Consider the following 17,962-nt stretch of genomic DNA (forward strand, 5'->3'; position numbering starts at 1 on the left):
ATATATATATATATATATATATATATATATATATATATATATATATATATATATATATATATATATATATATATATATATATATATATATATATATATATATATATATATATATATATATATATATATATATATATATATATACACTTAACTAAATAAAGATAAAAATATCACTCATAAAAATGTTTATCAAATAATGTCTATAATTATATCAATCAATATCTTGTCCATAATTATGTTCATAAAATAATATCCAATCAAATATTGTCCATAATTATATCAATAAAATAATATGCATAAATAAATAGATTAAGAAAATATTTCCTAATTAATAATAAATGCTATAATAATAATATCTCAATAAAGCAAGATAAAAAGTCTTTATTACATTATACACCTGGTGCTCATCCTATCTATCCCTTTGCACAAAAGTTTTGTAGAAAATGTTTTTAACTAGTAAATGTTAGTAATTAGATAATCTATATATTCATGTCTGTTATCCAAATAGCTTTATGACAATTTTTAAAACTTTTATTAAATTTTCTGTTTTATTACACGTAGAGAGGAAGAATGTAAAAAAGAAAAATATGAAAACATTTCAAACACTAATAAAACATTTTTTCTCAAATTAAACATATGTTAATTATGTTTATAAATTTTTAAACTTTTTAAATTTGAAGGACTAAAAGAATTATATTTAAATTTGAAGGACTTGAAATGTCAAAATTATATTTAAGGGACTAAAATAATGCTTTTAAATTTGGGGACAGATAAAATTTAATCTAAGGACTAAAAAAATATTTTAGCCTTATTTTTATTTAATAATATTAGTCACTCTTTAAATTAGGCATTAATTATTTATTATTAAATCTATATTAATATATAAAGATGATTTTTTTTATATCCACATTTCATAATATCAGTTTTACCTTTAATTATTTTAAAAGTTAATTATTTTATAAATAATTTATTTTTAATTGTTATTCTAAAAATTTCTTGTCTTAAATTATTATTTTAAAATTTTTTATGTACATATTTTAATTTTTTTAATTTTATATTTAATAACTATTTTAAAAATTAATATATATTTATTATTAATTTTAACTTAAATTTTTTAAAAATTAAAAATACGAACACGGAATATTAAGGAAAAGAATTATGTATGAGCACCCCGTTGTTATACGTAAAGAGGAAAAAAATATATCAAAGAGAAAACTATAAATATAAATAGCCTAGTCGGATACAGAAGTCAAATCTACTCACATTCATATTTCAGTTCTCATAAGTTCACAAATAAGTGAACAAGACTTCACTGATCTGCAAAATAAATGAGCGAAGAAAATTGTTGATCATGTCCTTCACAACTTATTTATTTCTTCAACTAACACCTAACAACTAATACACATTAAAATGTTTCAACCATTTTTTATATGTTTCTAACCATTTTTTTCCTACTCGTTAAAATTAAAATTGTAGAATATGTGTGTGGTTAATGTTGATGTTCACATACTTGTAGTTAATTTTGCAATTGACTCATTAAGGCATTTCACATTTAAGAGTGTTGAAATCATATCAAATTTATATTTATATTGCTATATTTCTTTCAAATGATATTTGAATAAGAATATAGTCTAGTCATATAAAAAAATGGATAAATTTATTTACCTTGGTTAAAAATGAAAATAGATAAATCACTTTTTAAAACAATTTTGTTCTTTCAATAAATACATTTCTATTAAGACAAATAAATATAAATTTAACTGTAACTTTAAAATATCAGTCAATTCATTTAACTGTAGTTTGATTTTTTAAAAGAAGTTAAGACGGTAGTCACTATTTGACAGATAAAATTCTTAACTCTCATAAAGGAAAGTAAAAAAAAAAAAGAGTGTGAATGTAACATTTGCATTATTGAGAGATGCAGATTTAATAATTCAAACTTTATGGGTGTGTTTGATTTCTTTTTTAATTAAAAAAAGCTACCATTCATACATCTTTGAATTAGAAAGACAAGGTATGAGAAAACACCCTCTATATATTTTCGTTTTTTAAACATTTGTTTTGAGAATTAATGATAAATAACATAATTCTTTAAAATAATAGGTTTATAAACAAAATCTTTTGAGAAAAGGGCTTCAGATATCCAACATTGCAATAAAATGGGAGCTATAAAGTATGGGGCAATCAAGCAATGCCCTTTAGCATTAATATTCTTGATTATTGGTTCTTTTTCTTCTTCTTCTTCTTCTTGTCCCTAAACACGTTTCTTTACTCAGCATTCATTTGAACCAAAGCAATGGATGCAGAACAAGTTCTGAAACTGTTTGATACCTTCTGGTTTCAGACAACAATTTTCACCAACAAAACCTCGTCAACTTTTCATGCGACAGCGGACACAACCTCTTTGTCCCTTGTGAAGGAAGCGCTTCCTTTTGATTCAAACCTCCTCAGAGTTCCAACACTGCAAGTGAGGTCTCTTAGTGACCAAAACCTGGGGTCAAGCATGGGTGTTTTCTCTGATTTTCCATCACCAAATTCTGTGCTCACACCACCGAAGCTGATGCCAATTCTTTCTGGGAAGGAAGTGGGATATTTTCCACTGGAAAAAGGTAATGGAAAGCACGAAGATGAACGAGTAGTCACTGCCAAAAAAGTGTGTCACAGTGATAGAAGAAGAAGAAGAAGAAGTTTCAGAAAAGGAAAAGCTACAAGAAGCCTCTCAGACCTTGAGTTCAAGGAGCTAAAAGGGTTTATGGATTTGGGTTTTGTGTTTTCCGAGGAAGACAAAGACTCAAGATTGGTTTCTCTGATTCCAGGGTTGCAAAGGCTAGGAAGAGAAGATGCAGAAGAAGTGAGTTCAGAACATAACATTGATGAAACTGTGATTTGCAGGCCTTATTTATCAGAAGCTTGGGGTGTTCTAGACCAAAAGAAATATGTGAATCCATTGCTAAATTGGAGGGTACCAGTTGTAGGAAATGAGATAGACATGAAGGATAATCTCAGGTTCTGGGCTCATACAGTAGCATCTAGTGTAAGATAACAATGAATGATTTCCCTTTTCGATTAAAAACTATAACTATTAGTCGCATTCAAACTCTTTCTACTTAAAAGCGTAACAGTTCCGAATATCACGACTGTGATTCGATCTATTAGGCTTTCGCCACGGAAAGTATTGTCAACTGCAACAACAATGTTGTTTTTTATGTTTTGAAAGTCCTTAGATGTATATGTTTGACTCTATCTGCAACAATAATACATGTACATATACATTTCCAATGTGATATTTTGTAATTTGTACCCTTTTTCCCTATTTTTCCCATGTGCAGTTTTCATCAATTTGTTTGACAAATGAAGCATATGATAGGAAGAGAAGGTACATGAATGGTCCATTTTTCCATCTTGTTTGGAGCATAACTCTACCTCCAGAGAATTTTGGTTTGTTTTTTGTTTTGAAGTGCATTGAGACACTATTGATGTTTCTTCAATTATTTGTTTTCTCCTTTCTAGATAACTGAACAACTCAATAGGTTGAACAATAGGTTTTGAATGATGTGGTCGACACAGGCTCACACCAACCCAAGTTGAATAAATAATATTGTTAAGTGAAAAAAAATGAATGGCCGGGTCTGAGTGATAGAAACAAGAAGAAAAACAGGGCCGCTAGTAATTATTTACACTCGAGTGGATGCAGCCACTTTTAGTATAATGTTGAATTATGTAATGTTAAGACCCATTGTTATGGCACTTTAAGATAAATAAAAACAAAGTCATCTCCACTTTCCATCCACTCATGCAACTCCACTGCCAAATGGGGTCTCATGATTGTATCAGACAATACTCAAAAAGCATTCTTTAAAGAGGTTAGAGATTAAATTCAATTTTTTTAATCATTGTGTTTCTCGATTTTTAGATCAAATTGACTTTTTCATACTTTTAAACAAATTTGAGAGTGATCAAATACACAAGCTTTTAATTTAAGCAAGGAATTTAAAAAGTATACATTGTTTTGAAAATTCCATCATCCAATGGGTATTTTTAACTCTTCATGTATATTTCACCAAAATCCCCTTCTTAATATATTTTTGGATTCAATTATACAATTCCCAAATGGAAAATTTATAATTACTACTTCTTAATGCCTCTTTATTTATATTTTAAATAATTGCTTTTTCATCCTTATTATTTATTTTATCTTTATTTTCAAAAAATTACATATAAACGGGTGATGCAAATTGTTGAACATGGTGAGAAATTCTGACTTGAAGACTCTCTGTACCTGCTACGGCGAACTCAATGTGATTAGAGTATTTCAAATTAAAGTTGAAGTTAGACATTGAATACCAAAAAGAAGTTACACATGAACCAAATTGGTACTAAATTATTCATCAAAATATACATTATTGAGGAGCTCCATACATAAAAGTCAAGTATGAAACGTCTTTTTGTGCGAGCAAAGTATATTCTCTCAAGTATTGATATGGGCCACAACATTGGTGCTCTTAGGAGGCTACAATTATGTTAATCATTTTCTGATTATAACATAAAGTTGCTCACTCATACAAAGATTCAGGTAGTTCTCCATTTTCCGTTAAGACCAAGCCAGAAGTTAAGTTACCTTAAACGATCCTATATAGTTGCTTCATATGCTATGCAAAAGATTTATCACACATAATTAACCTCGTATAATGTTTATGCTTTGGTCGTGTATTTTGCATTTCATGTTCGTCTATTGGGTTGCATACTTGAATCTGCAAAGAGAAGACTCGTTTGCAATTATTTGTGCACAGAAAAGAAAAAGAATGCGTCTGCTATGATACACGTGAAAGAATATTCTACAACCATGATTCAAGAAAAAGCTGTTTATGAAAAAAAAAAAAGTAAAAGGACGAGCTTAACTTAACCAAAAAAGTAAAAAGAGTTAGTAATAGTTTTCTTATATTGTATAACTATAGTTGATGCATATAGTTTCATGAGAGGCTATAAATGAATTAATTACATGGGAGTAAATTATACAGAAGGTAAATTAAGTAATGTTCATTTTTCCTTGGTAGGGTTTGCTTCTGGGAGTTTAAATGTCAGAGGATTATCAACACCTTTCCTTGAATATTCCCTCCATCTTCGTGCTGCTGAAGCAGCTCTTCTTGCTCTTTCTGCAACTTCCTCATCTGCAAAACAATTACCATTTGAAAACTTCATCATTTTCTACAACTAGAAATACAAAAAAACCAAGTTCTAAAACAATACAACACCTAAAAAGACAAAAAACAGAGATTTCTAAAATGCAAATTTTAATAATTTACAATAATTTGAAGTTTATATCCCCTTTGTAGTTTCACATCCTCGTACCTGAACTTTGGTAGTCTTTTTGTTTGCCCCACAGATTGTCCCAGTATGAATTTTTCTTATCAGAACCTTCTTGCTTCATCATTCTAAATTTTGCCTTTTCCTGCAAGAAGCTCCATGAATATTTGATTTTTCTTGAAACTAAATCAGTCATGCATAAATTATTTTTCATTAATATATCAACAAAAGTCTATTCAGATAGGTATTTTCTAAACCACTCATTGATTGATCACTAGCATTATAAAGTGAATAATATTAGCTCAGGACTAATAAACTCAGAATTCTGAAATATTTGAGCACAATCTCCCTCTAGTACCGTGACATTTTTTTTAGTTTACATAATAGGATGCAGAAACAACCCAGAAATAATAATATTATACTCAAGAGAGAATTAAATAAATATGATAATGAGATTAATTGACTACATGTAAATAAGTGAAATTTTTAACATTAAACATAAAAATGAAGACATTGAATATAGGAGTTCTAACCAAGACTTTTGATTGCCTCTTTTCCCATCTAGAACTTGCCTGTCAATAATACATAGATATCATGTTAGAGAAGTACTATTACAACACTTAATCTGCTTGAAAATTAAGAATTGTCAAATCTGTGATTACAAGTTAAAAGACGAAATATTCAGAGTTATAACATTCTGAAAAGAAATTTTTTTATCATTTCATGCTACTTTAAACATTTCAATATTCCTGCATTTGTTTCTTTATTCTTACCATTCTGAAAACATCAATTGATGCTGTTCCCATTCCTGATACCATCAGGGCAACCTGCTCATAGAAGAGTTACAATATAATAAATCACTTACTGGTTTGTTGATTTCATATGGAAGTTCAGTATCTTCTTTCGTTTAAAAAAATTAACCAGGAGAAAGCTTCGTGTATTAAAAAAAAAAGAAATAAAGAAAAGCCATAGGGACTATACATGTGGAAGAACATTGAAATTATTCCTCATGAATTTAGATTCTCTATTGGGTTTCTTTTGTGTTCTTTTACTGTTGTGTCTTCAAAATACACGGATAGACACTGATTTTGATATTTTAAAATATATTAAATATATTTTTAAAGCATCAACATCACTGTATTTTGTTTATCCAGCAGAGGACAACATTGAAAAATCCAGTAGAGAATCTGAACTCATTCCTCACATGCTAAAATACCAAGAAAACTGTTAAGAAGCTCGAACTGAAAAGTTCAAAAGCATGTGCCAAAACAAGAAGTGATGATTTTGCTTGTTTTGAAGAGGTAATGAACTTATCTTCAGTGTTTAGAGATTGTTAAAGCAAAAAAATGTGGAAGACTTATATACTATATAACTAAGGCTTTACATTAACACGTTCTACACGGCGCATCTCATCTTCAAGTAATGATAGTTGTGCAGCAGATGTCCAATGAATGCAGCTAACAGGGCTGAAAATAAAAAACAAAGGTTAAGTTAAATTGGTTCCAGCAATCTCTGACAAAATATTATTGTGATTGCAAATGTTCTAAATCTAAGTCTACTCTTAGAAACAGTAGCAAATCTAAAACGCCAAGTCAGTAAAAATAATTAGAAATACCAACTGTCAATGGCCTGTTGAACTAAATCAGGGTTCCCACATTGGTTGAATGCTCTGGCTCTTCCAAAGTCCTCTTCAATGGCAAACACATCAGGGGCTACATTTGCACAATTTTTGCAGCCTGTAAAAGGCTTTTTAATTTCTCACAGCAAAACTTACAAGTATAACCGGTATTAAGGTAATAATGTTTGCATGGAGAAGGAGAAATTACCTATGCAGCTGAACTCATCAACAAAGACATGATCCCTTGGGCTTGAATCATCGAGGAAAGGATTGATTGAAGTTAAAGAATAGCCATGAATTTCATCATAAATCCTGCGCTGGATGGGATCACTTAGCACCTGCACTGCAATAGTCAATTTCCAATAAAAGCACACAGAAAACTTCAACAACGTTTCCCTCCAAAGCTTAAAACTTTAGAAGCTTAAAATGGAACCAACCGTGTACACTTCATTAATGAACATGCAGAAATTTGTGGTCTCAGGATCATTGCCACTCAAGTCAGGGTGGCAAGATTTCATGCAATTGTAGTATGCCTTCTTGATCTGCTCTGGTGAGGCATCAGGAAGCTACAAAACCATACCAACCACATGTTAATTATATTATATACAAAACCCTATTTTGCTTTTGAAATCCACCTGATTTAGCCAATTACCAGTAATATCTTTCTCACTCTCCATTTTCTAAGATTTGGCAAACATTCAGATCATGGCTAATGATTACAGTAAGCTCAAAACTTTTAGACGTTTTCATCTTAGAAATACTTCCTAACTCATTAATATGTGTGCATGTTTTTGAATACTTTAAGAAGAAAGTAAAGAGAAGGAAGTGAGAGTTTGATGCATCACCAGACCCAGAACTGCATAATAATCATCTGCAATGGTATCAGTGGGAGAAACTGAATCCTCAGCAGTAACCCTTACTCTGCCACACCCTCTTCGCTTACCACTTTGTGTCACAAAAGTGCAATGACTTGGAGTCTTCACCAGCATCCGCCATGAGCCTCTTGAACACAAATTCAATGATGGGTTGTGGATTTTCAGTGCCTCCATACACACTGGAGACAATAACTGAGCCATAATTCCAAACCAAATTCCACTCAGAAGAACCTTGTTCCAATCAATATGTGAACTTGGGTTGCTGCAGTTGTAAAATATTGGAAACAATCTCAGCCATAAACATTATTATTATTATATTAAAAAAAAAAAGGATGCTGTAGTTGAACAGACAAATATTTTGGTTAATTATACATTTTAACTTCTTGAGGGGAAGAAAATTTGCTGACATGTCACTCTAACAGCCACAAGACATCCTCAGAGTCTGAACAAACGTAAGATGAATCTAGCAAGTACGGAAAATGAGGCAATGTTCCCAGAAAAAAGAAAGCGACAATGGGCCTTTAGTGCTTTTTGATTTGTATAGCTCGGCCCATTTGGATAATCCATTGCAGCTGGGTCAATTACAAATTTGATTTATATTGGCACAGCAAAGTTTAAGTTGATAAGTAAATATTAATTAAGTAATTGTTACCTAAATAAATAAATAAAGTATTATTTTTAAAAATTAAATAAATACTATTTATGATATTTGTATAGATAAAGATTTAATATGGATTAATGTGCATCATATTGGATGAAATGAAGTTGGATTAAATGTTAAATTTGACTACGACATATTTTTAATTTAAGTTTATTCCTTTTAATTTAAGATTAATATGCTTTATCCAAATATTCATGCCAAGTTGCGAATTGCTATCGTGCACGCATGGTTAACCTGTTTTGTTGCTTGAAGCAAAAGATTGCATGCAACTAATATTTTGACCGGAGTATTTGAATTTAAGGCATCAAAACAAAAAAGAAATATCTGATTTAAGGTTGAAGCTTGTTTGCAAGAAAGAAATTTCATATATTGAAAAATAGACAAAAATTTGTCCTTCAGCGACCGTCATAATTATAAATTAGTTGGAATTATGATAAAATAAATAATGTTTATAAATATTTTGTAAAGTACGACCGAGAAGTACCACTCTTCGATATCAAGAATTATCACATATTAGACTCTCTTAGATAATCGGAGCAGAGAAAAAAAATAAACAATGAATAGAACTATCCCATTGATATCAAAACCACTTAAAGCATGCACATGAAAAACTATTTATGACATACAAATTTTGTTAATACTAACAAAATCTTACAATTGTCACATATGAAATTATACGTGATAGAAGACAATACATTGTTGTACAAAACACAAAGAACTTACTTAAAACAAGTCAATTGAAATAAACTATCAACTATATTATTCTAACGGTCCTTCTCAAAATTAATGGGAAGATTATTCTGTAGAAAAATTCTTCACATTGAGTTTGCCATAAAGAGCAAAACATGTATATGAGAGGGATTTAGTCAAGATAGCATCCACTGATCAAGAGCTCGAATGTGAGAAATAGACAATTATTGAACACATCAATTACCACATGTTTAGTGTGATTGTGAAAAACAAGATTGTTTGCTATAGGTATTGTACTCTGATTCACAGAACAGTTTAGGTGTAGTAAAAGAACATTCAATTATGTAAGAAGTTTGGAAATCCATGTCAATTTAGCAGAAGTTTGAGCCATGCTTCTATACTCAGCTTATGTGCTAGAATGGATAATAACCTACTACTTGTGAGACCACTAGGAAATTAAATTTGGACCCAGGAATATAGTTACACCAGGTGTAAAGCATCAATCATTAACATCGGAGGCCCAATCAGCATCACAAAATATTGTTAGGAAAACTGGACTAGGCAACAAAGTTGATTGAAAATGAAGTCCATAAAATAGAGTGTCTTTCATGTATTGTTGGATGCTTTATGCAATCACTTATCTAACAAGTATAGTGCATAGATGTAATACAACAAGTGTCGTATCAAAGAGGATTTGAAAGAATACACAATGTTTTAAACTAGTTTGATTTGAATAAAATAATGTTTGGGTTGTGTGAAAAGTGTATAAAACATATTTGAATGAAAGAGTTTATTTCAGTATAATAAAAATGTATTGATGTGGATTTCACCACTTTGTTTCTCTCTTGTACTAGTTCAATTATTATTCATAGGTTTTAGCTCCTCATGATAGATGAAAATATTACAATGCTTTGAACAACCATGCCCTCTTATGCTCTCTAAAGATATTCAAGAAATATAGAGAAAGGGTTTCTAAAACCCAAGACTAATATAGAAAAATCTCTCTCCAAAAATCTCTCCTAAAACAAAGGTATAACTCTGTTTCTATAAACTATGTAGAGCGATGCACTTGTGGCTTAGCAAATATGTTTCCTTTCCATGTGGGATTTCTTTGTAACTTATCCTCATGCTTTGGAGCCTAGCTCCTAAAATAACTTCTTCGGGTAGGAGTCTTCATATTTCCAACAAACACCACAAAGAAAAGAAAAACCAGAATATACATAAGAAGATACACAAAAAAGAAGAAAAAAAAAATTAACGGTCATAATGCTTTTACTAATCATAAACAATGAAAATCGCAAGAAGCAATAGAAAAGTGACTAAGAGTGACTTAAAAGAATATTTTATTGGATAATTTTGTAGAAGATCAGTCTTCTATCAATTTTGATTGAGGAAATTGGAAGATATTAGAAGCAAAATGGTCAATCAAGTGAAAGCATGGTGTCAACAAAGAATAGTAGGGTCAACATTAAAAGCGTTGGCTTGTTAATCCATTTGAAAAGAGAAAAAGAGACGTGTACAAAAATGCCTTGGGTTTATTAGCCCTTAGAAAAATAAATGGGATAAGTGATTTCTTTTAAGAAATAATTAATAAGCATCAAATTCTACTAGTTAATAACGATATTAAATTAATTTTTATTTAATAATCATTAATATAATTTTACTTTATTTAGAAAATAAAAATGTTCATAAATATTATACCATTTAATAATTTATTTGATGTACACAAAAATTATCAATAATTAAATAATAAAATAAGAAGTGTTTGTTTTGTGTTTAAAAAACTATAGACCAAAAATATATTTTTGTCAGTTAAAAATCTGAATTTATATTATTTTGATTAATTGAGTTAATTATTTCAAACTTCAACATCAATATAGTAAAATCAAATATAATTAATTATTTTTTAAATAATACCATAAATTTATATTTTTTTAATCAGAGTTAATTATTTAATATTATGCAATATTTCAACATAAAAAATAGTAAAATTAAGAATTTTTAATTATATCTTAAATAATATATTTTTGCACTAATTAGTGTTTCAGTAAGTATATATATATATATATATATATATATATATATATATATATATATATATATATATATATATATATATATATATATATATATATAAGAATTTAAAAGAAAATTGAGACAAAGTTATACAGTACCAATAAAAGCGAATTTATTGTTCATATCTTAATATTTATACATTTAATAAATATAATTAATATAACGTCTAAATTATTAATTTCCTTACTTAATGAGGAAATTTGTGATCATATTTCACGTTTACTAGTCTGTACTATTTGAATCGAAACCAATACTTCCTTCTATCACTCAAACAAAAAAATGTGTTTTTTTGATAAAAAAAAGGAAGAAGTGATGTTTTACTATTACACTGTTTAATTTGAATACATGCTATATACAGTTTAAAATCATGACTACTGTAATTATTTTTTATAAATACTGACCAATAAATTATTTAATAATATATAAATTATTATATCATAAAAAATGCATTTAATAAAAATGATTAATATAACATAAATATTATAACTTTCTTACCATATTTCTAAAATAAGTTATAGAGATTTTCCTAAAATCATATTTATTGTAATTAATTTTTACAATGTATTGAATATTGTTTATAAATTATTTAATAATATATAACTTATGATATCATAAAAATAGTCATTTGATAAATAAAATTAATGTAATAAATAAATTAGGCTCAAATAAGTTTTAAGTATGTCATAAATTAAATATTTTTAACTGAGCTTTTATTATTTAAAATTTTCCTTAATTTGGTGACATGATTAGTATAATGTGTCATTATTATTAAATAAATGAGAGATTTTATAGTTAATATAAAATAGGTTTAATTACGTTTTAAATTCGTATGACTTAAATTTTTATTAGATTTTTGTGTTTCAGTGAGTATTCAAAATTTTAAAATTTTTCAGTTTAGTCCTTGTAGTTAAATTTGTCTATTACCTACATGACATATGACATAGTAGTTATCTTGCATTGTCACTTCTTAAATATCGTCATATAATATATTATTGCAAACTACCACAATGATAAGATTTCTATTGAGGATTTGTTGTTGTATTTACTTAAAATTATTCTTAAAGCTAATATTTATAAAATATAAAATTTAAACATTAATATATATATATATATATAATATTTAAAAAATCAAAATATAAAATTATAAAAATATAAATTTTTAAAATCATAAATGATATATGTTTATTTCATGTTTCATAATTTTATAAAATTATACAATGATATAAATTTTAAAGTTTATAAATCGTAAAATTGCAAAATTATACAATTATAAAATTATAAATTTATAAATTTATAAAATTATATATTTTTATATTTATATTTTATATTTCATAATTTATAAATTTATAATTTTATAATCTTATAATCTTATAATCTTATAATTTTATAATCTTATAATCTTGTAATTTTATAAATTTAAAATATATATATTTTTAATTTTTAATTTTATAAATTTATAATTTTTATTAGCTTTAAAAATAATTTAGGTAAATTCAACAACAAACCCTATAGAGATTCTTGTCATTATTGTAATTTGCAACAATTTATTATATGACGATATTTAAGTAGAGTGACAGTGCAAGATAATTGTCACGCCATATGGTAACATAGGTAACATAATAACTATAATTGAAAAATTGAAAAGTTTTGAAAGTTTGAGGACTCAATAGACCACAAAAATTGAGTAAACTCAACTAAAATGTTCCCAAATTTTTCAAGATCCGAAACATAATTAAGCCTATAAAATAATATTGTGATTAATAAATAATATTGACGTTTCAAGCACATTTCATGATAGTATTTGAATTGTTTATATAGTTTGACACATTTTCGGTTTAATGTTAACTCAAATATTATCATAAAATGCGTTTAAAATGTCAAATAAACTTAACAAAATTTGGTAAGAAGGACTAAATATACGCATTTCTAAAGATGAAGGAGTAAATTGATATAAAGTTTTGAAGAGGAACTAATTCCAAAATTCACTGAAACTTAAGGGACCAAAAACATATTTAACCCTTCATTTTATAATAATCACAATATTATTTTATATTAATCGAATATCATCGCATCAACATGTGAAAACAAGATGATGGAACAAGAAATAATCTAGTCACCTAATTAACAACAAAAAAATTATGAAGATTCAATTAAAATATATGAAAAATATTAATAAATAATAAAAAATTTGTAGAAACTCACCTGAAAATACAAAAACTTATAAGTTCACTTAATTAAAGTTTAAGGTATAACTTTATTGAGGAATTTTGAATAAGTATGATTTAGAAGAGTTTCCTAAACTATCTTTTTTTCTTAATCGTTTTCATGGTTTTCAGAGAAGTACATTGTTCTTGAGAAACTTATACCTAATTTGATTGTAATAGTAAAAAATTTCAAAATTTCTATTTTAGTAATTTTTGTTTCACTTAATTATTTTTTAAATAAATATTAATTGAAGAACAATTAGGTATACAATAATTTTATTAAGGTGAAGAAACTAACATTACCCCACAAAAAGAACTAATTAATAAACTATTATACAAATGTAACTAGGGTTAAAATTGTAATAACATTTCATATTCATGAGCCTATAAATTTGAATCGAAACACATACTTCCTCTCCACCCAAACAAACAGTAAGAGACTAGAAACAAACTTGAGCTTTCTTTTCATATCTCATTAAAATAATGAGCTTAAGCTCTCTTTTTCTACTCTTTCTTCTATGGAATATAGCAATTTCAAATGCTATATTTTCTACAAATCTAGACAAGGAGAGTATTTACCCAAAAGAAAATACTCCACCTAGCGCCAATATTATCAAAGGTAATACAAGGTTTCATGAACTTGCCAAAGAAAATGTTCCACCATCGTATTTTTTAGTTAACTCCAACAATAAACCAGTTGTCAAAGGTTATCAAAGTATAAGGTTTCATGAACTTCCAAAAGGAAGTATTCCACCTTCTCAAAGTTCAAATAGATCACACCATGGTCAGCCACCAGCTCGTCCTTCTACCAATATTAAAAGGTTCCATGAACTTCCAAAAGGAAGTATTCCACCTTCTCAGAGTTCAAATAGATCACACCATGGTCAGCCACCAGCTCGTCCTTCTGCCAATACCAAAAGGTTCCATGAAAGGTTTCATGAACTTCCAAAAGGAAGTATTCCACCTTCTCAGAGTTCAAATAGATCACACCATGGTCAGCCACCAGCTCGTCCTTCTGCCAATACTAAAAGATTCCATGAAAGGTTTCATGAACTTCCAAAAGGAAGCACTCCACCTTCTCAGAGTTCAAATAAATCACACCATGGTCAACCACCAGCTCGTCCTTCTGCCAATACTAAAAGGTTCCATGAAAGGTTTCATGAACTTCCAAAAGGAAGTACTCCACCTTCTCAGAGTTCAAATAGATCATACCATGGTCAGCCACCAGCTCATCTTTCTGCCAATACTAAAAGGTTCCATGAACTTTCTAAAGCAAATGTTCTAGCTTTGGAAGGTTCAAATGAATGACATGATAAGTCATCAACAGATCTTTTAGAAACTCCAAAAGTAAAAGTTTCATTGTTTAACGTTTAGGAACTCAAGGATGTGCTAAGAATACCCGAAGCAGAATCACATCTCATATTCGAAGAGTATTCTAATTTTTACCGATTCAAATTATCCAAATAAAAATTATCCCTAGTTTTAACATCTTTCAATAATAAAGTTTTTCATTATGATTATAATTCGTTTATTTACTATTTCATATCAACATGCTGCATTTTGTGAAATAAACTAGTTTAATACCGTTCACAAAAAATTAAATAATAATTAATAATATTTAATATAGTTAATTAATATATAGACATTTTATATTTTCAAATATGTCATCGTAATTAATAATTATAAAATATGTACTTGAATTATTATAATTAACAAAAATTACATAATTTTTTGTATTTTTTTTTTTTTACTTTTGAAAGTACTGACTAATCTTGACCATTAATTTTTTGGAGTCAAAATAATATGTTTAAAATGTTTCATTAACAATGAATAACAAAATTGATATCTTCAATTTGTTTCATAAATAATATCTTTCAATAAGAATTCTTCAAATAAACCCAGTAGAACATTATTTTTTTAAATATACGGAAGTGAAATTCTTAACTGATTTTTTTATACCGAGAAACCCTTTGAAAAATCAGCTTTCCAGAAAACAAATTGAGGAGGGTTTTTTAAAGGTAGAAGAAATTAAAAAAAAATGTAACAATAATAAAATATGTGTCTCAGAAATTATTATTATTATATATATATATATATATATATATATATATCTTATACTCTATTAATATAAAAATTTCACCAAAACAAATTAAGACAAAATATTGTAAAGTATAAAAAAATATTACATTATCCATATCTTAATATTTATACATTTAATAAACATAATTAATATAACGTATAAATTATTAACTTCCTTACTTAATGAGGAAATTTGTGATCACATGTTTATTAGTCTATCTACTTGAATTGAAACTAATACTTCCTTCTATCACTCGAACAAAGAGTAAGGGTGCTTGAAAAAATAAATGTCCCTTTTGATAAAAAAAAGAGTTATCTTTTACTATTACATCACATATTTCATTTTTTAAATTTGATATAATAGATTAAAGATATACCTAAAAAATCATATTAGCATACTGTTTAATTTGAATACATGTTATATACAGTTTAAAATCATGTCCACTGTAATTAATTTTTATAATTGATAGTTTTACTAAATATTATAAAAATAGATTGAGTATTATGTAACATTTCATTTTAATAGTATAATACTATTAAAATAAAATATTTAATTATGAATATTTAGAAGAAAGATAATTCAATGTATATCGTATATGTTTGGTCTTTCGAGAAAGGATCATTGGAGAGATACATCACCAATGAGACATAAGGTAACCCACTTTCTCGTCTTTACCCAATATGGGACTTACACTCCCCCTCAAGTGTGAGTCCCTTCACATTTTCCCTCCCTCGAGAGGAAGCACTTTGTCTCTGATACTACTAATGGATCTTTCGAGAAAGGATACTGCAACTCACACTTGGATTCCCAACAATCTTTCCCTCAAGTGTGAGTCCCTTCACATTAGTATTTTCCCTTCAGAGATATATCACCAATGAAACATGAGCCCAAACCATACATAACGGATTGACACCACCTCTAACCCAAAACCTTAAGACAATGAGTTTATGAGTCTTCATCAATATATGATGCTCAACTTTCTCATTTTTACTCAAAGTGGGACTTAGATTCATACTTAGATTTCCAACAGTATCTTAGTACAGTCTTACAAGATAGAACTATAGTAATATCACTCATATACATTCTCGAACTATTATACTGTGATTCTATTACGAAAATATACCTAACTTGAGCCAATACCACTCAAATGCGTAGACAATTGACTCCCCAAACCACGAGAGGTGTCTCTATCCCCTGCATTTTCATATGCTCACATTAATAAGGTGATCATATATAGAAGAGAGAGTAAGCTAATTTACAAAATTAGTATCATATATAGAACATATAATTCATGTTATAAGATTTTATCAATCATTTATCAACACATACAATTTACAAGAGAAGACTATAAAAGATTAAAGTAACGCCAACATAGAATTTATACTTAGGAGACTTATAGAATTATGCCAAAGACATACGCCACCATTGAATCTACTCACTAGACCCATAGAATAACGACAAACACATACACTACCATCACGAGACCCATTGAATTACGTCAAGCACATACACCACCATAGAATTTACTCACGAGATTCATGGAATTATGTCAAACAAATATGTCACCATAAAATCTACTCACGAGACCCTTGGAATTACACGAAACACATACTTTGCTTCATCATACTTAACTCATACAACTCAACTCATCACACCAAAACATACAACAACATTGTTCCTCAACCATTCATAATTAACAACACAACAACATGCATCTTTGGCATTTCACATCATGCCTTCCAAATAAAAAGCATGCGCGCGCACACACACACACACACACACACATATATTTTGCAATCTCTAAAAAACCCAAATAGTTCATATGCTTTTACTAAATCCCAAATTAATATGCACATTCTCACACAATTATTTAAAGATACAAATGGCAACTTGACAACATAGGTACACACTATTTGAGATTTTAAAAATAAAAGTGCATCTTGTGCAAAACTTAAAAAATTCTTTTCTTACATTCAAATTAAAGATAATTGAATCGAGAACGCAATTCAAAAAGAACCAAATTAATTGGACCAATATAGGAAAAGACATTATGCAATAGACAAGTAACAAAGGTCAAAGTTGCCAACAACCTAATCTATGGGAACCTAACGAGAACAACTGCTCTCATTAGAGACCTTTGATTCAAGATTTGACCAGACAAAGTAAAGAACTATATGTCTAGGACCCACTTTTAAAATTGCAGCTCGGTCCAACAATTAACATAACAAGAATCTTCATTTTACAAAAAGGACGAAGAGTAGAAAATTGGGAAGCGCCCAACAGTAGGAAATAGCGCTTAGTGCCACAAAGTCATGGGATTTCTTATCAAAGTGGCAGTCAACGGTAAAAACTACTGCTCAACCCTTTCTTGCTAACCACTTTTTGATTATTTTTGTGAATTGAATGGCGCTCATCTCCCTTAAAGCGTCGCTCAATGGTACATCAACAGAAACCA

At 28.3% G+C, this 17,962-nt stretch overlaps 2 protein-coding genes across 3 annotated transcripts; one reads left to right on the forward strand and one right to left on the reverse strand.

The window, feature by feature from the left end:
- Window positions 1–2,138: 2,138 nt before the first annotated feature.
- On the forward strand, window positions 2,139–3,299 carry LOC114184007. Its single transcript, XM_028071233.1, has one exon. It carries the CDS (start codon window positions 2,296–2,298, stop codon window positions 3,040–3,042), a length of 747 nt encoding a protein of 248 aa, XP_027927034.1. The 5' UTR covers window positions 2,139–2,295; the 3' UTR covers window positions 3,043–3,299.
- Window positions 3,300–4,898: 1,599 nt separating this feature from the next.
- LOC114183577 (chaperone protein dnaJ C76, chloroplastic-like) lies at window positions 4,899–8,187 on the reverse strand. Of its 2 annotated transcripts, XM_028070650.1 has the most exons (10): window positions 8,169–8,187; window positions 7,767–8,058; window positions 7,359–7,487; window positions 7,130–7,259; window positions 6,919–7,039; window positions 6,688–6,769; window positions 6,077–6,130; window positions 5,837–5,875; window positions 5,349–5,448; window positions 4,899–5,167 (listed from the first exon to the last, which is right to left on the reverse strand). In XM_028070650.1, the coding sequence occupies exons 2-10, from the start codon at window positions 7,995–7,997 to the stop codon at window positions 5,037–5,039; spliced, it is 1,017 nt and encodes a 338-aa protein (XP_027926451.1). In that variant the 5' UTR covers window positions 7,998–8,058; window positions 8,169–8,187; the 3' UTR covers window positions 4,899–5,036. The 2 variants fall into 2 exon arrangements, with proteins under 2 accessions (XP_027926451.1, XP_027926452.1); XM_028070651.1 differs by lacking the exon at window positions 8,169–8,187 and having other exon boundaries at window positions 6,919–7,015; window positions 7,767–8,109.
- Between the last annotated feature and the right edge of the window lie 9,775 nt (window positions 8,188–17,962).

Source organism: Vigna unguiculata, chromosome 5 (genome assembly GCF_004118075.2).
Source record: "Vigna unguiculata cultivar IT97K-499-35 chromosome 5, ASM411807v1, whole genome shotgun sequence".
Classification (NCBI taxonomy): domain Eukaryota; kingdom Viridiplantae; phylum Streptophyta; class Magnoliopsida; order Fabales; family Fabaceae; genus Vigna; species Vigna unguiculata.